General features: G+C 32.9%; 1 protein-coding gene across 1 annotated transcript in view; it reads right to left on the bottom strand.

Annotated features, from left to right (window-relative positions):
- LOC143075784 (uncharacterized) overlaps positions 1–17,492 on the bottom strand; it is a 32,808-nt gene extending 15,316 nt beyond the window's left edge. Inside the window, exons 1-13 of the mRNA XM_076251345.1 lie at positions 17,351–17,492; positions 15,428–15,618; positions 9,153–11,851; positions 8,557–8,679; positions 7,185–7,362; positions 6,034–6,257; positions 5,284–5,362; positions 4,521–4,631; positions 3,396–3,584; positions 2,563–2,624; positions 1,957–2,096; positions 961–1,216; positions 633–730 (exon numbers count right to left, since the gene is read on the bottom strand). Coding sequence (XP_076107460.1) covers positions 633–730; positions 961–1,216; positions 1,957–2,096; positions 2,563–2,624; positions 3,396–3,584; positions 4,521–4,631; positions 5,284–5,362; positions 6,034–6,257; positions 7,185–7,362; positions 8,557–8,679; positions 9,153–11,851; positions 15,428–15,618; positions 17,351–17,459 — 4,459 coding nt within the window. The 5' untranslated portion in view covers positions 17,460–17,492. The remainder of the gene's footprint in view (positions 1–632; positions 731–960; positions 1,217–1,956; positions 2,097–2,562; positions 2,625–3,395; positions 3,585–4,520; positions 4,632–5,283; positions 5,363–6,033; positions 6,258–7,184; positions 7,363–8,556; positions 8,680–9,152; positions 11,852–15,427; positions 15,619–17,350) is intronic.
- Between the last annotated feature and the right edge of the window lie 7,187 nt (positions 17,493–24,679).

Below are 24,679 nucleotides of genomic sequence, written 5' to 3'. Positions count from 1 at the left end.
TTCTCTCAAATAAAACTAACTTCCATGAAACTATACAAGTGTATTGAATAGTTTTACATTGGTTATTTTGGGGTCTTTAATAGCTGACTATGCTGTATTGGTTTTGATGTACTGTGACATATAACTGTTATTTCTATGTCCTTTGGTCTCTGGTAGAGAGCTGTCTCATTGGCCATTATACCACATACTCTTATTTTTATAGGAAGGTGTTTCTTATGTAATGAGGGGGGATAGGACCTTTATCGGGACTCCGGGATCAGGTGTTTTTAAGCTCGGGATTTCTGGATTGATCCTTTTTGGATCCAGGAATCCTTTTTTTCGGATTTCGGGACGTCTGGATTTACTTTATTTAAATTCGGGACCTCGGGATTTCGTCTTTTTAAGTCCGGGATTTCGGGATCAGGACCCCTCCTATCCCCCCTCTGTAATGATATACTATAAACAAGGCTGTGTGTCACTCAGTATGCAAGAACTGCCTGGGATTTGGAGGCCAATTGCAGGTAGAACATTAGCAGCCATAAGCTTTGTAGCAGAAAACTTAATAGTACATGCAGATTTTTTTTGGTTCTTTGTGTGAATCTGTTCCATGGTTTTATTGTTTATATCCATCTACAAGTATATATTCTACTCACCTTCCTTCCTTTCTGTATATAGTTTTACATGATTAATATCAATGTCCTTCAATATGTTACATAACCCAGCTGTAGCACTCCAGACATCTATTTGTACACTGAAATAGACCATTAAAATGTCATATAAGCATTATAGTATATAAACTAACCATCCTTATAGTTTGGCATTGCAAAATATTATACGTTTATTAGCACTTACGTATTAAAATAAACCTGTTCTTATCATCATCGACCTGCATACCCTTAATTTTTTAATGAAATAGGACATCATCCATTGCATTAAAAAGAATAATAAAACTTTTAGTTGGGGCTGGGGGTATTTACTAACCCTAAGCTTGGATCCAGTGTTGCAGGGGGAGGATTCCAGTATTGAGAGTTACAAATCATCCAATCAGTCCAGATCTTGACCCCAGGAATCAGTTCTTCTAGTTCTGCATTACATAATTTGGTAGGATAGTCTGAAGACTTTAGGTGGATTCTAAATTGTTCTGAACATCTCTCCACTAAAATACCAAACATATACAGTCCAAGTTCAACAGCTTGTTCCTGTAGTTCTGACCTAAACCCTGATGCGAGGGAAGTATCTGTAATCAATATTAAGAATTATATTATTACAACTGAATGGATGTGGTAGAATTACACTATGGGGAGATAACTATGTCAAATCAGCTGAACATTTTAATCATGTTCTATTGGTTAAGGAAATGTTAAGTTTCTCAATGATCAAAATTAGTGTTGTCAAACTGCTATATATCCCATGATTTTTTTTTTCATAAGGTGTGTGGGTTGTATTTTTTCATTTTGTGTATATTTTGTTAATTTTTTAACAAAATTAACAAGCCAATTAAATTTCAGTCCAGTTGTTTTTACCACTTATGCTAGATATGTGTGTAGATTTAATATGTCAGATGGTGCTGTATAGGGGTATATAAAATCCTGATTATTGAGAAAAGAAATTAAGATATGTGTAGATTTTTGGTACCAAATATTTTTATCAAAATTTATATCTTTTAATATGTAGTATGTAGTATGATTGCATGATGAGAAAACTTCTCATGAAGACCAAATGATATTGATATAAACATTTACAAGTCAGCATATTGCCTTCAACAATGAGAAAAACTTACACTTCATCTAAAGTATAAATGGCTATTACAAGTTCCTCGCTATTGTCAGAAAATAAAGAATCTGTCAGCGTTAAAAACTCAAACCAGAAGTTTAGAACAAATAATGAAACAATTTCTACAAATCATAGTTGGCATCCAAAATAACAAGTACCTATAAGTTTAACGTGAAAAGTAAGAAAAAATATGCTATTTCTTACCTTTAAGAGCTGTGTTGTCAATAGCAAACATATTGATTGCCATCAGCTGTAACAACCGTGAAGGTCCTATTGCATTGTACTTCAGTAAGGCTCTGAACTCCTTCAACATCTGGGCACAACATTCAGGGAAACTTTCTCTCCTAAAATGTCATATATATTTTATTTAATTCCATGTTTTGAAGTTTTTCAAATTGAGATTATTTTGTGTATAAATGAATGATTTCTTGCATCTTTAATGAAATCTTCTAAAATTTGAAGAGAAAAAATCTGCTTATGAATATTGAGGAATTACATATGCAGCAGTGGTGCATAAGATGAAGTGCTATCTTTCTGGATTTGTTGTACAAGATGTTTTGTGTTTGAAACTTATTTTTGTTTGTTTGAGCTTGTTAGGTCTGCTGGCAATTTTTTTAAATTTCAAATTAATAAAACACATCATACAACAAATACTGGTAAAACTCTGATTTATGACTCATCAGATATTGTCCTGAAAGAAACTTTTAAAACAATTATATGCACTCTACACTTTAATTATGAATGACCAGGCATGGATCTTTGACCTAATAACCCCAAAAACTAATATGTGTATTGGTACTTAGAACTTACCCAATCTTGGTAAACAATTTACCATGGATGTTTAAGAAACTCAGCACAAATCTTTTGTTCAACTAAAAGAGAAAAATAAAAATTGTTGATGAAAACGGAAACAAATACATGGAGAATGTGTTCATGGGACACAGAAGATGCCCTTGCTTGCATATAAATAATCAAAACTCCAACAGTCAAACTAAATTGGTATGGCATTTTAAAACAATTGAAAACTTTGGTAGAAAATCAAAATTTTGTAAAATAACAAACACAACTCTTAAAAATAACAGAACAAACAAACAAAAAAACTTTCATGTTCCAAATGTATACTTACTAAATTTTTCCTCTGTAAAATAGTTGATTTTAATATAATATTAAATTCATCTACATTTATATTTTTAATGCAGTTCTCAGTAACTGGTTAAAAGACGAGGAAGGAATCTGGATTACTGTATAAATGATCAAAATATAAGTCTCTTTGATTTTTATCGGGAATTCTAAAATAAGCTTTTTTCATTTCTTAGTTGACTGCATTTGATAATGGGAATATCAACAATTATTGGCTGCATTCCATTAGTAAAGTGATGGAAATGTAAGGATGATGTGAAAATTCAGAAGTTTTGCAGTGTTTTTTTCTATTGCAACAAGAATTAGAATTTGGTAGGTTAAGTGAAAATAAGAGCTCAAATTCAAAATATTTAATTGCATTATATGGAAATAATGCAGGAAGCATATCCTGAAACCTTATTCTTTAATAATTTTTCAACAACCACAATAATAAACCATAAAATGCATGTTAAATTTTTCCAATTTACAATGGTATTCAAAGACTGAAATCTATGCTACAATACCTCAACAGCATCCATCTTCTCCAGATCTTCACCGTCGCCATCCTGTTTATGGGCCTCAGAGCTTGTCCCATCAGTACCTATCCAGATTTCTATTCTTTCCCCATGTTTATGTTGTTGTTGTTGATGCTGTTGTTTTGGGTTCTTATGTTTATCCTTTTCATCTGATCTTTTCTTCTCAGCTGCCTCAGCCTTAAAACATTGATGACAAATTTAAACTTACAAAAAAGTACTTTCTTCCAAATGTTTAGTTCACCTTTGTTCCTTATTTCATATTTGACAGAAATATGAATTTCAAACTTTCTCCAATCTGTTCAATCTTTATTAATTGTGGATTCATTATTATTCATTGGATACCAATTTTCATGGATTTTGTGGTGAGCCAGTCACCACGAATTCAAATGTCTAACTAATTTAAATTTTGTTTAAATTTTATACAGACTTTGGCAAAACCACTATTCAAATATCCATGAAAATGCAAGTTTTCCTCAATCCTAGAAAATCGGTACCAACGAAAAAATAAATGAAACACAGTATTCTTACAATCTAACACACAGCTTATGACTTTATGTCTTTGAACTTGAAAATGTCAGAAAATTGTTTATTTTTGCATTTTATTCTTATGTTTAACAGTTACATTGTACATCACTTTCCCAGGTAAGGGGGAGGGATTGGCGTCAAAATACTAGTTCTACCAACCACATTCTGTATGTGCCTGTCTCAAGCCTGTAATTCTGTAGTTGTTGTTTAATGCTGTGTTACATATTTGTTTTTTGTTCATTATTTTGTACATAAATTAGGCTGTTAGTTTTCTAGTTGAATTGTTTTACATTTGTCATTTCAAGGTTTTTTACAGCTGACTATGCGTTATGAGCCTTGCTCATTGTTAATGGCCGTACAGTAACCTATGGTTGTTAATTTCTGTGTCACTTGGTCTCTTGTGGAAATTTGTCTCATTTGCAATCATACTAAATCTTCTTTTTTATAAGTTATTTGGATAACAATCAAATAAAGTAAATCACTTGAACAATAACAAATAAATAGGTTAATTTGGTAAGCTAGTCATCCTGATAACATTGACACTTTTTCTGATTGTTACAAAATGGAAATCATTAAATCTGTATCTACCTTTTTCCTTGCTTCATCAAACAAAGACATTAGGCTTTCTCTAGCGGTTAAGAATGGATTACTAGCTGCTAAACTTCTCATGTAATAATAAACAGCATCCAACTTTCTTCTCTAAAAAATAAAATTTGAAATTTTATTCAGTCAAACAATAGATATACATTTGTACATCATTCAAGGAAGTACACCATATTAAAATATCCTAAAAAAGATGATCTCTTTAGAATATATACTACATGTTTTGAAGGTTTCAAAATTTATTGTCTTTCTTTTTTAGTTTTAAAATTCCAGAGCTAATGAAAATTGTTTCTGACTCTCAAATTCAAAATGCAGCATTGGTTGGGATTCAAAGGGACAATCAACAACAAAACCCCGTAAAAAAATTCCTGTATATTGTGAATAAACAATTTTCTCTTCTTACCAGGAACAATCAAAATACTAACTGAATTTGGTTTTGTCAATAAACATATATTATGTGACCACTATAATTAACAATCTACTAATCATGCTAATAGATATAGGAAGATGTGGTATGAGTGCCAATGAGACAACTCTTCATCCAAGTAACAATTTATAAAAGTAAACCATTGTAGGTCAAGGTACGGCCTTAAACACAGAGCCTTGGCTCACACTGAACAGCAAGTTATAAAGGGCCTCAAAAATTACTAGTGTAAAACCATTCAAACGGGAAAACCAACGGTCTAATCAACTTAAAAAAAAGAAACGAGAAACACATATGAGCTACATAAACAGAATGTTCACTTACTGTATACAGGGCCAATATGGCCAATTGATTGTATGGTCTGCCATTCTTTGGTGCCAACAACTGGGCTTTCGTGTACCAACTGAAATCAGAAATGACAATATAAAATGCAATCCAGATTCAACCTGTATTCAGTTAACTAGATTTACATTGTAGTTAATATTATCATGCTTACACTATTAAACAATTATTTGGTGGTTTTTTTTCTAATTTCATGTCATTGATATAGTGTCAGCAATTGTGGTCATGTTCATTGAAATATTTAATTTGGGTCAAAACACTAATGTATGCTCATTATGATTGTTAGTTGCTTAAATTTCAGTGAAGGAACCTTTTAAAAAGTTCACATCATAATGAATGTTTAAGTTTCAAGTTGATTTGACTACAACTTCATCATGTTCATGGTTTTTAAATGAACGATTGAATAAACGGAGTGTAGTTTATGGGGTATACAAATGTTTGTTTTCCATAAATTCAATTTGGATGTTTTAAAAACTATCAAAGTCTTATAAAACTACTTTATATGTATACTATCCAACACAGCTCAAATGAAAATACTGTTATTTTACCTTTTTAGAAATCAAATCCCTATCTACATACCTCCATCATTAAATATCTAACTGCTGTATTGTGAGTTTGACATATAAAATAACTGTGTGTTAATCTCTAAATGTGTTTTGGTTAATTTTGTTGTTGGGTTGATGTCTTATTGACATGTAACCCACATTTATTTATATTTATATAATTTTTTACTTTCTAGCCCTTCCATAGTTGACTTTTCCTGAATCATTCATCTGTTCCCTGTAGCGAGCTATATCTCCCAGACAGATCATATTCCTCTGACTACTGAGCAAGGCCAGCTTTACAAAACGATGAATATTTTCTGGAGGTAGATTGTGAGTGTCTAGGAAGTCATCCAACTTGAATCGGTAGTTTTTCTGCAATTTCTGAATCAAACCTTCATAAAATGCTGTTCCCTGTAATTAAATTAATATTTTACAATTACATAAAAGTATATATACACAGTAACACTTGCTTGTATGGACGTAATGATGTCTCTTGTTTTTGTGTTGTTGGATTGCTGTCCTCTCATGAATATCCCTTCCATATCCTTTCTTTTTTTAATGTGGCAAATCTCCACAAGACACATGAGACATGAAAATCTAAGCACAAAACAAAAAGTAGATTAGCAGAAATTTCAAACCTTGGTAGCAGAATGTGATTGAATTTTAATAGATGGTAAAAGTATCCAAGTTAAAAAGAACGGTTGTTATCAAACAACAGATTAAAGATAAAGATCTAATAAATATAGCCCAAAGGATTGATTAGGGTATACAACTAGGGTCCTGTCTTGGTCTAGGGTCCTGTCTTGGTCTAGGGTCCTGTCTTGGTCTAGGGTCCTGTCTTGGTCTTCTTCCGACTGGCAGTTTAAACCTCGTCAAAGTAGGGCATCTGTTTGGGCCAAAATAAATAATAGGTTTTTTGCCCAAACGCTACCTACCCAGAAAAAGGTGCCTACTCAAATTCTTTTATCGTCCTGATTTGAAGAAGTTTTTTTTTAATCAAATAGGCATGAAGACTAATAAACCTCTGATACTTCAATTTCTTTTTTTGAAAAAAAAAGAAAAGAAAATGCCTACCTACCTACCCACTGTCTCAACCTTTGGGTAGGGTTTGGGCAAACCAAAATATTTTTAAGTGTAGCCTTGGTTGTGCCAGAAGATCTATTTTCAGTCACATCTTATATTTTGGGTAGGCTGTTTCTACCTTTTATACCTCATCCAATATTTGTGTTAAGACTCACCTACACTTCTACTTACCTCAACAAAATTTGGGTTAGTCCTACCTGACCTTAACCTTACCTCTTCTTACATATATTTGAGTTTGACTGACCTGAATCTTACCTCATCTAATATTTGGGATAGTCTTGTCTTTGAATCATCTTCTTCATTCATGTGTTTTCTGAAGACTTCAATTACTTGGTAAAATACAGCTTTCCAGAGAAGCTGATCTACATTATGCTTCGTAGACTGGTCAATGTCTATCAGGATCAAATGTTCATAACGTTTTGTAAGTTCTTGTCTAAAATATAAAAATAGGATGTCAATGTTGTTTTCAACATAATGTTGTTTAAAAATCCAAATATTATATTGATTGATTCTTCCAGTGATGCAACCATGCAAGTGGTGGTCTTTTTTTGTTGGTTTATATCTCATTCATTCATTGTTGGTGTTTAACTCGACTATCAGCACTTTTGGTTATATCTTTGCAGCCATTTATTTATTGGCGATAGAAGCCAGAGTGCCTAGAAAGAACAACAACCCTTCAGGGTTTATTATATCTAAAATGTAGCTCCTATCATTCAGATTTCTGGTTTTCTCTACTGAATGGATTGTAAACATGATTTCTCCAACCCATTAAGAAAATTTTAAAGCGGTGTTCTCAGTAAGGACTTTTGAAGGCGAGTCCAGGGACTCGTCATTCTTTTCCATGGTGAGTCCCAACAGTAAGACGATATTTTATTGCAATATGATTTATTATTTCAAGGTTCTATGACCTAAAAGAGCAATGAAATGACATTAAATTCAGATTTCTTCTTTTCTATTGCTATAAAGTGATGATATGTGTGTTCAGTTTATACAAAATATTTCAATTTTGATGCATCTTTGAATAAATTTAATACTAAAGAGAAAAAAAATTAACTTGTGGCCACGATGGCCGTCAATATTTTTTTAGTACACCAGATCCGGATTTCGACAATAAATGTCTCTTCAGTGATGTTAGGGATCGAAACAGTATTTGGAAGGTCATATAAAAATCACCCTCATTTATATATAAAAGATATTTTAATATTTAAGAAAATATTTCATCAATGTAAAAAACAAATGTTAAAGATTAATAACATTTTTTTCTATAAATTATTTTCAAAAAAACACTACAGGGAGATAACTCTGTAAAGTCAGCTAAATGTTTTAATTACATTGTGTTGTAAAAGGAATATTAAGCTTTTCAATGATCAAAATTGATTTTTGTCAAACTGCTGTATAACCAGTGTAATTTTTCTGACAAACGGTTGGTTCAAAATTTTTGTTAAAGGGTCAAAGTAAATCTTTTGACAAAATTTTATGAAAATTAAACGAGCCAAATTAATTTTAGTGAAAGTGTTGGGTACCACCTTAATACTAAAACCATGTACCACCTTAATACTAAAACCAAAGTTTGACAGACAAGTATAAATAGCAGATTTACCCCAATCTTCTGGCTACTTAATCTTACCTTTGATTAGCAAGTAGTGACAAGCTTTCACCATTTAATCTTCTGGCTACCAAGTTACCAAGCTGATTATCCAGTCCCAAACATTCATTTAACATCTTATCAAACATTATTTCTCTTTGTTTTCTGCAATAATCAAATTTCTTAATAAATTACTAACATAACAATGACACAAATAGGAGATTTGTTCATAATTTCCTTTATAAGTATTAGGAGTATTTAGACTTAAATGAATCAAATAATAAAGTAAAATTGACATGAGTCATAAATGATGAAAATCCAAGCTATTATTGATACATCTGTGTTTTGACTATAAATTCTACTTTTTTTCACAGCTTTTGAAAGAAAAAAAGGTGTTAATGTTAAATGTGTGAAACATCTAAAGAGAATAATTTCCATGTTTTCCCATCAAATTTCAATTGATCAAATAGATCTCAAAAACAAGGAAAGAACATTGACCTTTTGATTATTTTCAGCTTTTTAAGTTACTTTATTTATAAACTACCAATTATAATACGAGTCTGTTAAAAAGCTTGTTATTTTGAAACAGAGGAGCCAATATCATGAACATCCTTATTAAAGCTTAATTTTATTCTTACCCTCTAATCATTTCATAGTACTGAGGTGGAGGATAGCCATAAAAGTAACCATGTGGTGGCATCATCTGTGGTGGAATAGGTGGACCAGGAGGACCATACATTCCTTGGTCTGGAAACTGAGGTCCATAATACTGAGGTCCATATCCCTGGAAGGGTGGATTCTGTGGATAGGCTGGTGGCGAGGGAGATTCCATACCGGCTGGTTCTTGGAACTTCAAATTTGGTGAACCTGTTTCTTGGAACTTTAAATTTGATGAATCAGTGTCCTGGAACTTCAAATTTGACGATTCTTGGATAACTATAGGCTTGTTAGGGTTCTTTGGATCAAATAATTGTTTCTGTCCTGCACTTGGTCTTTGGTCACGTACTGAATCTCTGTTGTGGGACTTTTGTGATGTTTCTTTCTCCTTTTCTACATGAGAAGACTGTTCCTCTCTCTTATGCTCTTCTGTTGTGTGAACATTTGAAGGTAGTTTAATTAGGCCCCCACTATGAGTTTGAGGAGAAGTCTTTTCAACCTGAGGACTTTTGTTATCTTTTTCCCTCTCACTATTGTTGCGACTTCGACCACCTTGCCTACTACCAAAATCTCGGTTCCCATGAAAATCCCCTCTTCGACTGTTTGATTCCCTGTTACTATGGTAATCATTTCTTCTGTCACCATGATAACGGTCTCTTCCCCAATCTCCATGTTCCCTGTTTCCATGACGATCTCTATTCAAATCCCCATGTTCCTTGTTACCATGACGATCTCTATTCCAATCTCCATGTTCTTTGTTACCATGACGATCTCTGTTCCAATCTCCATGTTCTTTGCTACCACGACGATCTCTGTTCCAATCTCCATGTTCCTTGTTACCCTGACGATCTCTATTCCAATCACTAGGTTCCTTGTTACCCTGACGATCTCTGTTCCAATCTACAGATTCTTTGCTACAACTACGACCACCTCTACCTCTTCCAACATTCCTACCACGAGAAGATTCCTCTTTATTGTGTCCTCCTCTGTTAGGTTGGTCTTTCCTTTGCATATCTATACTTTCTGGTTCTTCACTTGGCCCTCTACTTCCAACCCTTTGACCTTGACTCATATCCAAGCCATGCTGACGCCTGCCTCTACCTCTTCCTCTTCCAACATTTTTACCTTGCTGCTTGCCATCACCTTCAGGAACAACAACTTGTCGCCTGTCACTTCCTATTGTCACTTTGATATTCAAACTTTCTGGCTCATTTAGTCTTTCTCTACTTGAACCTCCACGTAAGCTAGAATTACTATTTTGTCTTTTATGTCTTCTGTAAGATCCATACATATCCTCATCTCCATGGTTACTTCTAACACTCTGTACACTTGACACACTAGAATCCCTACTTCTCCTTCCATTAGATTCCCTCGACTGTCTCCTTCTCCTGTGGCCAGTTGAACCATTACTTAGTCTCCTTTCCCTTCTGTCATAACCCCTGTAATAATCATCATTGTCTTGCTTGTTTTTATTATCATGGTTCCAACGTCTGTCCCATGAGCCAGCATTCCAGTTCTCATTTCTACCTTCTATTGAGCTACCTTTATATCGATCACCAGAATTTCTCTTATTCCTTCTAGGGAACGTACCAGCATTTTGATAATTTCTCTGTCCAATGTCTTCATTTTCTTTACTACTAGATATCTTATCCAGCAGTTCAACAGATCCTGCTGGTTTGATGTGTTCCCAGTCAGGAGGAATGTCCTGTATATCATCTATGGGCATATCAGCTACCATTTCACTCCAATTCATGTGTTTGTCTTCCTTACCCCATTCCACGCTACCTTCTTGTTTTTCTAAATACTCTTTTAATTTCTGAGTTTCATTGTGAACTTGCTTTGCCATTTCCATTTCAACTTCACGATCCCAGGATAGAATTCTTTCTGTCGTTTCTTCATCAATACTGAGATCACTAGCAGTACTGACATCACTACTAAAACTTCCTGCTCTGGGGCGTCTCATATTTGTTGAATATCTCTTTGAGCCTTGCTTTCCGCTACCTCTTGGTGGCTTCTGGGATAAGTTTTCCACGGTTAATTTTGAATCTGATTGATTATCATCCTTTCTTTCAAACACCATTGTCTGAATGACATTCCCATCGTCAGATAAATCTTCATCAGGTACACGTTGGTTATTATTTCTAGCAGGCTGAAATTTTCCTGGTCTTCTATCAGTTCTTTGTGGTTTTGGGCTTGCAGAGAAGCCTTCCTTCTTAACATTAGAATATCGGTTTCTTGTATCCCTTTTACTGCCCTTATAATCTCTATAATCACCTTGTCCTCTTTGAGAAGGTTGCCTTTGATACTTTTCTGTACTTTGTGTTTCAGATTTTGACCTTGAGGCTGATGGCATGTCTTCTACGCTCTGTGCCTCAGCCGTATTAGATCTTGATCTACAAACTTGTTTTGATTCGCCATCTTTTGAAACAGTTACTTTAATGTTCTTGATATCATCTAATTTTAAATCAATTTTTTTATCGTTCGTATCGGATCCTTCATCAATAAACAAGGGTGTTACATCGCCCACTTCGCCCGATGATTCTGTATCTTCATTTTTATTCTGTTGCATTTCCAGTATCTTCCCTTTAGGTACATATCTCTGGATTTCTGGTCTTTTTCTTCTTGACTTAGACAAATCATGTTTTTCATTCACATTTAAATCTTTAATTCCATCATTAATCTAAAAAATAAAAAATAAATTTGCTATTGTTCAATTATTTTAATTCTGAAAAAGAAACATTGTTATGACATTTCATTACAGTCTGGTAGAATAATAAAAATCAAATTTGTAGAGCCGTGGTGAAGTGGTTAGAGCATCTGACTACTAACACAATAATTCCTGGTTCGATCCCGAGACTGAATTTTCAGCTCTCTCTCGACACCATTTGCAAGTAATGAAGTATGGTCTTGAGAAACGATGATACAAATGTAGTCCATTGGAAGGGGACTATAAATGGCTGACACGTGTGAAGAGAGAGCAATATCTCATGTAAAAGACACCCTTGTAGATTTCGAAAAAAGAGCAGGCTAATGCTGCTACAAGGCAGCACTCACAACCGCAAAGTGGAAAGGGATTAATATAAGTTGCAATAGCTTGTTTCCCAAACCATTTTAAACAAATATGTTTAACAGTGCTCTAGCTAGAAATCAAAAAGGGCAGGGTGCCAGTGGAGGGCAGGGCACTTTTTATGATAAGAAAAGGCACTGCTCATTTTTTTGTCTACGTTTCTGTGTGTATCACGAGTTAACAAATCTCTTTTTTTTTTTACTGTATATGTTGCTTTTTTTAAATAAAGATGCTTTTCAACTATAGTCTTTATTTCATTGTTTGTGTAGTTATCAATGATATAGTACATCTTCATCAACATATTATGTTTTTTTCAGTTTAAGGCCAATTAAAATTAATCGGTAGATTTTCATCCCCGCCCGCCAATCTGAAATCGTCCCGCCCCGATTTTTGTTATTTTGAAAATTTTTCGATTTCCGGATTTGTTCATCTCCGTTTCCGGTAACCGTTAAAAATTGTGTTTCCTTCCAAACTTCCTGTTTCAAATTTGGAAATAAAAATAAAAAAATAAAATCCTCCCACCCGCCCCATTTTTTTCAAAAATTTGGATGAAAATCTACTTATTAATTTTAGTTGGCCTAACTTCTCTCTACCCATTATAAAGAAAATATGTTTGTTTTTTTTTTATCTATATAGGAATTATAGCTTTTAAGACATAATTTTGATTAATATAAGAGCATTACTAATTTAACAAGGTTTAGAACATGGATTGCTAAAAGTATAATTATCAAGTAGAAATTGCAATATATATTTTTTAATATGTTCAAAGACAGTTTATATCTTTAAGGTAACATTATTATGTTATTATATATTCAATTGGTAATTTATTCCTTTTTTTGACACTAGATAATATTTTAAGAGCACAAATTTGTAATAAGCTAAAACAGGGGAAGTAACTCCAAAATCAATTTCCGCCACGTTTGGGTTAATTAAAAACTGTGCTTGTCGCTAACAAGTTGAGATGGAAGGCATTTCTGTAAAGGCATAGTTTTATTTTGATGACTTAAATTCAATTCTAAAGTCATGAAAGTCTTCATTTATATACGCTCTTCCATTGTGACTTGGAGATCGAAAATGCCGACCCAAGCTAAACACACTCGCTGACACATTCATCAAAATCATCAAAAGTATGACAAAAAGATACATTGTCCTAATTAAATTACCTAGTTATTAACACCTTTGAAGTCTTTATCATTGTAATTGATTGTAATGACATGATTAACCTGGGGGCAATCACACAGGTGTCATATATGTAATTAACTTGGAGATCAGAAATCGATGAAACAAAATTTTACCAAAACGGCACAAGATAATTTTGGAAAAAGACGTCAGGGCAGAAGGGCGCGGATGAAGGCACCCAGGGCGCGGCGCCCTTCTATTTTGGGCTAGCGAGACCACTGTTTAACTAATCTAAATGTAGTAGATTTGAGATATTTATTTAGGCCATATACAGTGTTCTCCCCAGGATTTTTTTAAGGCGCAAAATTCAAGGGCGCGTTACTCTTTTTTTAGAGTGAACTTTTGTGATCTGAAGCAATCAGTCATTAATCCATGACATGCAATATGAATTATAATGCAGAGTATTTAATAATGAATTACAAGAATATATATATATATGAAATAAATTGATTTTAAACACAAAAGTTATTTACAAGTCAAAATACAAATATTCATCTCTGTACTCTCTGCTACTTCTAGGGATAATGTTTCAAGATAGTGTTATTTTGTTGGACAGTCTGTTCCTCAATTTTGTCTTTATCCTCTTTAGGGTTGAAAACCCCCTCTCACAATAACTTTTGCTTATACCCCCTTTAATATTTGTAAGCCATGAAAACTCAGTCAGCCACTTGTCATTGAAACCAGAAACATGGTGCTTGCTGTTATCACTTGCTAAAAACTTTAGCTAGGTTGAGATTAGGAGAAGCAATGACATCTGCTTATACTGACAGTGAAGTGGAAGGTGTATTCCCCTTTTCATTAGAAGTCATTAGGCTAAAAAAAACACTTCTACTTCCATCATCTGCCTTTTGCTTAGAAATCATCCTTTTGTTATTTGCAGAGAACATGTTCATTCAGAATTAATAAAATCGAATATGGTTAAGATATTTGATCATATTTGGTATACAACTTTTTAAAACAAAAATATGTTAATGAACAGCTGACAAGTTTCCGTAGTTTTACATTACACTTCCGTGTGTATATATTATTGTTAAAACCTATCTCTGGCAGGTAGATATAAACGAAACTTTGCACGTTTTTTTAAAGTTAAGACCATTGAAATTATCAACTAGTGACATTATATAGAAGCTGCAGCAATTCCGTACCCGTGTTGAATGTCATATATTTCCCGACGAAGGGAATTTTACGATCGATGTTCATTGATCATTTTATTTCTAAAAACACGACAGTTTGAGACAATTTACCTTGCAAGTAACATTTTTTCACTTTATATTAAAATAAATCACTTCTCTTTATTTTTAATCAAAGTTTATTTCATTTTTTTCAAGTACAAATACTCTCATTCATAATTTTCATCGTAAATATCTTTAGCAATGTGTATTCAAATTTATCACGTGTATTCATCACGTTCATTGGTCGTGTTAAAATAGATTCTTCTTCTCGACCAATGAAAAAATTCGTTATTTAAATGGTCAAGTGATCACACACACAATGCGTAAATACAATGTATTTGCGATCTATTTCTTCAATTTCTGCACTGAAGTTTTTATTTTTTTTAATTTTCTTCTACAAATATCTATCTTCTTGATGATCATGTACGCTATTACATGATAATATAGTCCAATAAGGCTGAGATAAGCGTGGCTCAGGTAATACTAATTATCAGTTATTGCGTAACACTGACCGACCTCTCAGCGGTGATCAGCAACTTGACAATTTTAACCAACATTTATAATGAAAATGTGAAAATTAACACGCTGCGGGATCAAGTATTAAGGGACAGCGGACAATTAAGATGCTGCGGGATCTTCGAAAATATTATGAAGGCGCTGCGGCACCGCAGCGTCATATCGGCCTGGGGAGAACACTGATATAAATGCTCATTGTTGAAGGCTGCACAGTGACTTATAGACTATAATTGTTAACTTTTATGTCATTTTGTCTCTGTTACAGAGTTGCCTCATTGGCAATCATATCACATGTTCTTATTCTTTAATTTGATTGATATACCTCTCTTTCAATACTGTTTTCTTTACTGTTTGTGGCAGAACTGGTACTGTGTTCTTCTTCCTCCCAGATTTCCCCTTGCTCATTTAGCTGTTGTTGGCCACTGTCTACATCTTCTACTGGATTTTTCTGCTTTAAAAGACTTGGTGGACGATATATTCCTATTTCTGGTCTTTTTGTTTTTCTTTTTTTCTCTGAAAACATACATGACATAAGAGCATTTTTTCAAATTAAATTTAATAAAATCACAATAATTTATATATTTTCATTCATCATGTTTATAGGCTAAAAAAGGTTTAACAAGTTGAACATTTAAAAACAAATGCTTATGATAATTTACCCAATCAGCATCCACCTTTTAAAGGAATACATTACATGGTTAAACTCCCAAATTCCCTATAATTTCATAGTTTACAATCAAATTAATACAGATCTGGTTTACATCAGAATCAGAAGATGCATGTCACATGGTCTATCACTGGAATTTGTAATTATGAGTCCTTAAAACCATGTCAGTTTGAGCTTTTGACTTTCACAAATCTGTTTTCAATGTTTTACAAAAATGGGTACAAACTTCTTGTTCATGTTGTTGTTGATCCTGAAAATCATCGGTCTCATTTTGTGACCTCCAACTTGAATTTGACACTAGTACTACAGAAGTTTTTGACAGTTAGAAAAACCATCCCTTTTTCTTTGTTCTAACAAAAATAGCAAGAAAACTACTCTGGGAATCTTCTGACAGGAAAAAACCCTGAGGCAAATTTAAACAGGACAGCTAAGTCATGTAAGTTGTGGTTATCTTTGTCATAATAATTGTTATTTCATAATAAAATTAATAAAAACAATTGACCAAGTTTTTTGCAAATTGATGTCAGAAAGCATGCTCGAGTTATTGTCCTATAATAGAAAAATCACCCTTTTTCATTGAATAAAACCCCATAACTCGGAAACGTTTAATCTAAAATTTATAACAAACAAATTTAAGGGAGCTCACGTCAATAGATATAAACAATTCACCAAAGTTTTATGTAAATTGGTTGAAGCGTTTTTGAGTTGATATCAAACATATTGAGGACAGACTGACACTGGTAAACCATAATACATCCCGTTAATGGACATATTATAATATGGGTTTACATCTTTGTGACAGTTTTTCCATTGTTAAATTTTCATCTAAAGATCCCTCATTGCTGCATAACAAATAGCGAAAAATGGCAGAGTTTACATTCCGAAAAAGTACTACGAGTAAATTAAAGCCTAAAGGGTACACCTTCTGCTTGAAATAAATAGTCAATACATGCATGTACTAAATATGTACTAATAGTCATGATAGTAATACTCATCAACATGATCACCAAAAGACATTATAGTTCTGAAATACAAAACAAGCTGCAGACTAAACATTGTATATAGATTTTTTTCTTTCAAGATTTTTACAAAATTTACGATGTAAACAAACATTTTTGTCCATTCGTGCCATTTGTTTGTCTTATGATGAACATACATCATGTACATGTAGAGGAAATTGGATAACAAATCATAACCTTTCTATGAGAAAAATACTGCAAGTATTACCAATAAGTTAGTTTTTTCAATTAACAAATCTGAACTGTATTAATTCCATTTTTTCAAGAGGAAACCTAATAATTGCCCAAATTTTCGGTTTTGCCCGCTTTTTTTAAGCTCATTACTTTGATGTGTTAATTTCTGATAAATTTTGATCAAATCCAACTTCTGACTTTAAACCTCAATGCTTTGTATGCAATAACAGTTGCCAGACAGTCAGATCTTTGTTATAATTGAGTACTTTCGTTTTGTCAACCAACGTTTTTGTCTCCCATGTTTCATGTTGTGAAACTTTAACGCGTTGGTGATCATTAAAAACTAGGTTTTCGGTCAAAAACTGGCTTTGTGTTGATTTATTACCATTAATTTTGTCCTTCTGATGGCTATTTGGTTTATTTTCAGACTTCCTTTCAACAATATTTTCCAATTCTCCGTAAGTAATTTTCACAGTTTTTAATTTGGCAGCCATTTTCAACTGCCGCCATATCGAATCTCCTACACAAAAGAGTTCATGAACAGAAATAACTTGGTCGTACGGTGTACAGATTATATTAAACATTATTTTGCATTTAGGAAAAATATAACGGGTTTAGCAACATATTCAAGACATTTATATTTATATTTTTTACAGTATGAGAAAGAAAAAACATCGCTTTCTTTGTTTTAGAACGAACCAATTTTACTAAAGGAACTAAAGGGGCACTACTAAGGGAGCTACCATTTGATTTTTATGGGGGGGGGGGGGGGCTAGGATGAAAAATTTTGTCCTGCATTTTTTTTTAGCTGTAATCTCTATCCTGCCTTTTTATTTTTCACTCTAATCGGTCCTGCCTTTTTTTTTTAGTTTATCCTGACTTTTTTTACCTAAATTGTCGTCCTGACTTTTTTTTTGCAAGTGTCTCATCCTGCCTTTTCAACAGTTTTACTCATAACTCCTGTCCTGCCTATTTTTTTCAAATTTCATCCTAGCCCCCCCCCCCCCCCCCCCCCCCATAAAAATCAAATGGTAGCTCCCTAAGTACTTGCTTAGAGATTTGAAATATTGTATATAAAAAAAATCTTTAGACTCATGTATGATTTTTTTTCTTCAATCATGAATGATCAGTGAAATAGTGAAAAAGTGATATAATAATTCGCTTTTGGCAGCCAGTATGGTTCAATTTTGTCAGATTAAGCTCTTCAGAAACATTGATGATGAACTATTCACTTGCAATTGAATAATTCGACCTCATTGAATGATCCGTTTTCATGTGAACTTCGTGTGAACTTCAATTTAAATAACCCCTAATCTAGAGATGGATAACACAAGCAGCTGTGCTTGTTCGGTTATTTAAAGGAAAAGAATGTCAATATTGAAAGTGAAAAAAGCCTATAGTAAATCATTGATTGGAGCTCGAGACTATATAAGCAGCTATGAAAATTTACTTTTGACTTCGAATCTCAGGCCCATATTTAAAAAATCGCAGACTATAAGAACCATTGAAATTGAAACATTTTAAATTGTACACAAAAACTCAAGTTATCTTCATGATCTAATAAATATCAAAACTCAACGTTATAATTTTAGATTTAAGGATACAGCTGATAATTAAACCAGAGAGTGTATATATGTCTCTGAAAGAGTTTTACTACTAGCCGACAAGATATCATGGGTTATCAATCAGTTATAGTTATAGTGCTACACAATTATGGAATGAGCTGCCAAACCAAACAAGACAGGAAAATTCTCTCTGAACTCAATTTTTCCAATATAATACAGACCTGGAATGGCAGCTCATGCCAATGTAATGCATGCGATTGGTGCTTTCATATTTGAGCTTAACTTGCCTTTTTTTGCTGCTTTTATACACAGGGACTCGGTTAGCAGATAAAAAAAATTTACTTTGTTAATCGTTTTTTCGTATTTCCTGTTTATTTGTATTACATTATTTACGTTTTTAACGTTGGCATCAATATTTCTTTGTTTTCTAGCAATGTGCAGTTTACTATCCATATCCGTATACTAAAAGGAAATACGAAAAAAAAGATTGAAAAACATAGACAAACAAATAATATCATTCTGCAGTCTGAGTCCCTGTGGTAAAAACGATGATTAACATATACATTTTACTTTTAAACTATAATATCATGATGATGAAATTAAACATACCTAGAAAAATCCAATTATATACACGTGTATGCTTTGTTTTTATATCTAAGACAATGATGTTTTAGGCTCTGATCCTGTCCATTACATGATAGAAATATTTTAGGTTCTTGTTTTTATTTTTTCCTTTCATATTGTGCATATTGTTGTTTAGATATGATGCCCTTCATGGGTTTTTGATTAGTTTCTTACATTTCTCATCTCTTATACTTATCATATATACCTACAGACTTGCTCAGACGAGTTTGAGTTCGTTTACTGCACTGTGTATTTGTATAAAAGACAATATACATCTGAAAAAAGTCTAATTTTTGGCAATAAGAAAAAAACAAAAAAAATGTCTTTACACCCAGTATTTTAATAGCACAAATTGAAGAACGCACATTGAGGATATAGGAACTGTTGTCTGTAATTCATACAATTGTTTAATGTGGAAACAATGGCAATTTTAACTAGACGCTCACCTTGGTCTATGTGAATATTAAACAATGGACACAGATGGATTCATGACAAAATTGTGTTTTGGTGATGGTGATGTGTTTGTAGATCTTACTTTACTAAACATTCTTGCTGCTTACAATTATCTCTATCTATAACAGTACTTTCTGTGGAAAATGTTATTGAAAATCTTCAAATTTTAAGAAAATTGTTAAAAATTGACTATGAAGGGCAATAACTCCTTAGGGGGTCAATTGACTATTTTGGTCATACTGACTTATTTTTAGTTCTTACTTTGCTGTACATTATTGCTATTTACAGTTTATCTCTATCTATAATAATATTCAAGATAATAAAAAAAAAACAGCAAAATTTCCTCAAAATTACCTATACAGTGGCAGCAACCTAACAACCAATTATCCGATTCATCTGAAAATTCCAGGGTAGATAGATCGTGACCTGATCAACAATTTTACTCCCTGTCAGATTTGCTCTTAATGCTTTGGTTTTTGAGTTATAAGCCAAAAACTGCATTTTACCCCCATGTTCTATTTTTAGCCATGGCGGCCATCTTGGTTTGTTGGCCGAGTTACCGGACACATTTTTTAACTAGATACCCTAATGATGATTATGGCTAAGTTTGGTTGAATTTGGCCCAGTAGTTTCAGAGGAGAAGATTTTTCTAAAAGATTACTAAGATTTACGAAAAATGGTTAAAAATTGACTATAAAGGGCAATAACTCCTAAAGTTAAAGTGGTCAACTGACCATTTTGGTCATGTTGACTTATTTGTAGGTCTTACTTTGCTGAACATTATTGCTGTTTACAGTTTATCTCTATCTATAATAATATTCAAGATAATAACCAAAAACAGCAAAATTTCCTTAAAATTACCATTTCAGGGGCAGCAATCCAACAACGAAATGTCCGATTCATCTGAAAATTTCAGGGCAGATAGATCTTGACCTGATGAACAATATTACACCATGTCAGATTTGCTCTAAATGCTTTGGTTTTTGAGTTATAAGCCAAAAACTGCATTTTACCCCTATGTTCTATTTTAGCCATGGTGGCCATCTTGGTTGGTTGGCCGGGTCGGCGGACACATTTTTTAGACTAGATATCCCAATGATGATTGTGGCCAAGTTTGGTTAAATTTGGCCCAGTAGTTTCAGAGGAGAAGATTTTTGTAAAAGTTAACGCAGGACGACGACGACGGACGACGACGACGACGGACGCCGGAAAAAGCTCACTTTCGGCCAGGTGAGCTAAAAATGGTACAAAAAAATTCCAGTTATTTCCTGTTACCAAAGTGAATCAATTTTAAAAAGCTTCTAATGGGAATAAGGAATAAGTTTAAGACACTATTTGTGGTTTACTAGTATATCCTGCAATAATTTATCAAATGCCAATTATTGATTTTAGCATTCGCATTAATGACGTTACGCACGTTATTGCATCAATACTGTGTATTCAACAAGTCCACACTAATAAACAGCTTTTCTATAAAATCATAAGAGTTAAGATATATAAAACTAATATCCATAGACTAGACAGGTAAATACTATTTCGAAAAAAAAGTGCAAATTGTTTTATCATACTTTACTATAGTCTAAAATAAGGACAACATATTGACAAAACGTCAAAAATACGCGTGTCAGACGTAACAGACTATACGCATAATAACTTGTTATTTAGCAGGGTTGTTTGTGTTCATCAAAACAGTGTTATATCCACGAAAATTCGAATGAATGATATGCTTTATATATAAAGTATTACAATATTACTGAATATGCGTTCCTGTAACGATCAACGCTATTTTTTGGTAAAAACAATAAGTGGTCATTATGGTCAGATTTTGGAAAATGTTAAGTTATCAAAATTGATAGGTTTTAAAATATAAGATTATATGATATTTCGTTTGTGTAAATTATGCTCACAAAAGTACATACATATACCATATCAGAATCGAATTTTTGCAGCACTCACACTTCATATAAAAATGCAACGGCTTCTGGCAAATGTCTTGCAAGATGTCCAATGTCGGATTTTGCCGCTTTTTACAAATAAATTGTCATTTGCGACGCTATTCATTGAAAAATTAGATTAGTTGCATGCTACATAGTGCTTTTCCGTATAATTGTCCTTTAACTTTGCAAAACAGCTACATAGTTTTTTAAAATTTGCGTAGTCAAAACGACTTCGTTTTAAAAGAAATGAAATATCTTGCAAGTTTGTCCACTGGACGATTTTCATACGTTTTCAACGTTATCTATTCGGGGTACGCTATTTATGGTGGATCATCTGTATATTTCCTCAGACAGAATTTTCTTGATGGTCAGATATTATCAATAAGACCACAAAGTATAAAAAAAAATCCGATGACTGGGGTTGTTCGTTTAGATGAGGTTCTTAAGTTGTGAAAAAGTTAGTATCATGAGAGGATAAAAAATCCTCTTTTTCAAATTTTCAAATTTGGGAAGCGTAAAACTTCGATTTTATTTTTTATTTCTCTGCAATAAGATTCATATGTATAGAACTTGAAAATGAAAACGAAATTGGGCCTAAAGCAAGCCATTGGCTATATACCTCTCCACATCATACAAAGCTTGTAAATATATGAGATGAATTATAATTAACCTTTTATTTCTGACAATCGTTTCATTTCTTAATCTGATTGTACCGCTATTAGTAGATCTTAGTAAATTGAATTTTATAAGCAAGACCCGTTTAACTTGTAATTCCCGACAAACTTTTTATAGTAAAGCAAAATATATATCTTCCTCCTTTTCGGATCTAAATAGGGGAACATTGCATTTTATTATGTTTTGTGTCAATTGGTCTCTGGTAGAGATTTGTCTCATTGGCACTGAATCATACCGTATATATATATATCTTCTCATTTCATATATATTTATGCATTACCCAAATACGATATATTTTGTTGTTTGTTGCTTACGTTACTTTTAGTGGAAAATATTTCATGCATATTCAGTACAAATAATCATTAAGAAGTATCATATTGATATGCAAAACAAAAATACAAGCGAAATAAAAAAAACTTATCCCAAATAACCATTAATCGCCGTAAAACGTAAGAAATTGACGTTACCATTTGAGACGCAATATCGTGCTTAACGTCTATACGAAAGGTTTAGAAATATACTAAAATCTTGAGTAACAGGACAACAGTAACAGGACAGAGTTGGTAACAGAAAGGATTTTTTTCATTAACTCGAATTGTTTAGAAGTTTACTTCCATCTACATATCAATTTGATAAGATACTATAAAAACACATGTACTGTTATAGTGCTGACATTGAAATATTCTCAGAAGGTACACAAAAAGGCTGTAACAGGAGAGAACAACAAAATTATTTTTCTACAAATTCTAATCTTTGGGGAGTTCAAATTTTTCAAACTGGCTGCTATTCACCTAAACATGAGGAGTCATACATTCAAGAAATGATGCTCTTCACATTGCATTAAAAGACTTGTCCACAGGTGGAAAAAACGCAGCGGTAACAGGAAAGAAACTACCCCTGGGGACAACATTTAAAATACGCTTAACAATGCAAAATTTTCTTACATGCTTTAGTTATAACAAAATCAGACCAGTAATGGAGAAGTGTTTTATATAATCTATCATATTTGTGAAAATTGGATGGCTGTTTACTTAATTTAAATATTCTTTGAATGATTTAATTTTCAGAAAATAACAGGGGACATGATTTTTTTTTGTGGGGGGGGGGGGGGGGGGGAGTGACCCTTTAAATTATAATTTTTTGTAAGAAGCAATATTAAAAAGAATGTTTAATTTGGTGCAGTTGGCGCATTATATACTCTGGTTAATACTGAAACTTAAAATTTTCCAAAAAGATGTCTGAATAAAAAAATAATTGCTGTTGAAAGGCGGGACAAGGAAAATAGAATTTTTCAGATATTGTCTCATCTATATTTATGTTATGTGTATACCGCTTATATGACCATCCAAGGTATTTGGAGCCCATGCCCTGTAAATTGTTTATTTTAGACTTTTTTTATAATTTGGATGAATGTTTTACATGGTTAATAAAAATCAAATATGAGAATTTGAGTCAAATGGGTGAACATGAATTTGACAGCGTATAGTACCCCATTAAAGTGGGTCTCATTTGGGCCTAAGCGTGAGGCGGGATTGTCGATTTTTTGTAAGCTTGACTCGTGAAAGTCAAATTATTGTGCCGTGAAAACGGGATATGAAGATTAGCGGGACACGGCAAATTACAAAAAAATATGAATTGCTTACATACATAGTATAAGCGGAATACGGGAATCTGACAAAACAGTTAGCCATTAAACTACATAATTTTCTGATACAAAACCCATTCTTCATTTGTGTATAATTGCATTCCCTTATTTCTATACATATTTATTTGTAATGGTATGGCCTTGTATTTATTGTTCTCCTCTTAACTAAATCACAACCGGAATTTAATGACAGAAGGACATATATACAAAACTTTATAATTAGTCAGACGCTTATAAAAAATAAAACCATGTTAACTTGAATAAAGCTATGTCATTATTTAAAGGCGCACAAGCTGTTAAATTCGTTTTCACCGATTTGACTCAAATACTCATATCTGATTTATAACGATGTAAAACATTTATAAAACAATTTACAGGGCATAGGCTCGATAATAAGTAACCTCGGTTTGTGTCTTTTCTAGTCTAGACACCATCTAATTAACTATCGAGTTGACCCCCGAAGACCTCCAATGGTCATATAAGGGATATAAACATAAATATAGATATAATTAAGATAGCGAAATTTTGCAATACGATATTGCTAGGTCTTTTTAATTTCGTATAATAGATTAAAACTGTCTGTTAGTCGTCGTTTTTACCTGTATTAGAATGATTTTTTGTAGATCGAATCAGCCTGCTCAATCAAATGTACCCTCTGGGTAAGGGGTAACTGAAAGAAAATTATTAAGATGATAAACAACGCCAATACCCAGAATCTATAATATATTTCAAGACCATCGTGTATTATTTGTGAAGTGGATACAGAATAGTTATCAAAAATGCCTTAGTACCTTCCAATGGACTTTTGTTTAGAA

The sequence above is a fragment of the Mytilus galloprovincialis genome, chromosome 5, assembly GCF_965363235.1.
Source record: "Mytilus galloprovincialis chromosome 5, xbMytGall1.hap1.1, whole genome shotgun sequence".
NCBI classification, from domain to species: Eukaryota; Metazoa; Mollusca; class Bivalvia; order Mytilida; family Mytilidae; genus Mytilus; species Mytilus galloprovincialis.
Note: the sequence above shows the minus strand (reverse complement) of the source record. Positions and strands in the feature narration are given on the sequence as shown.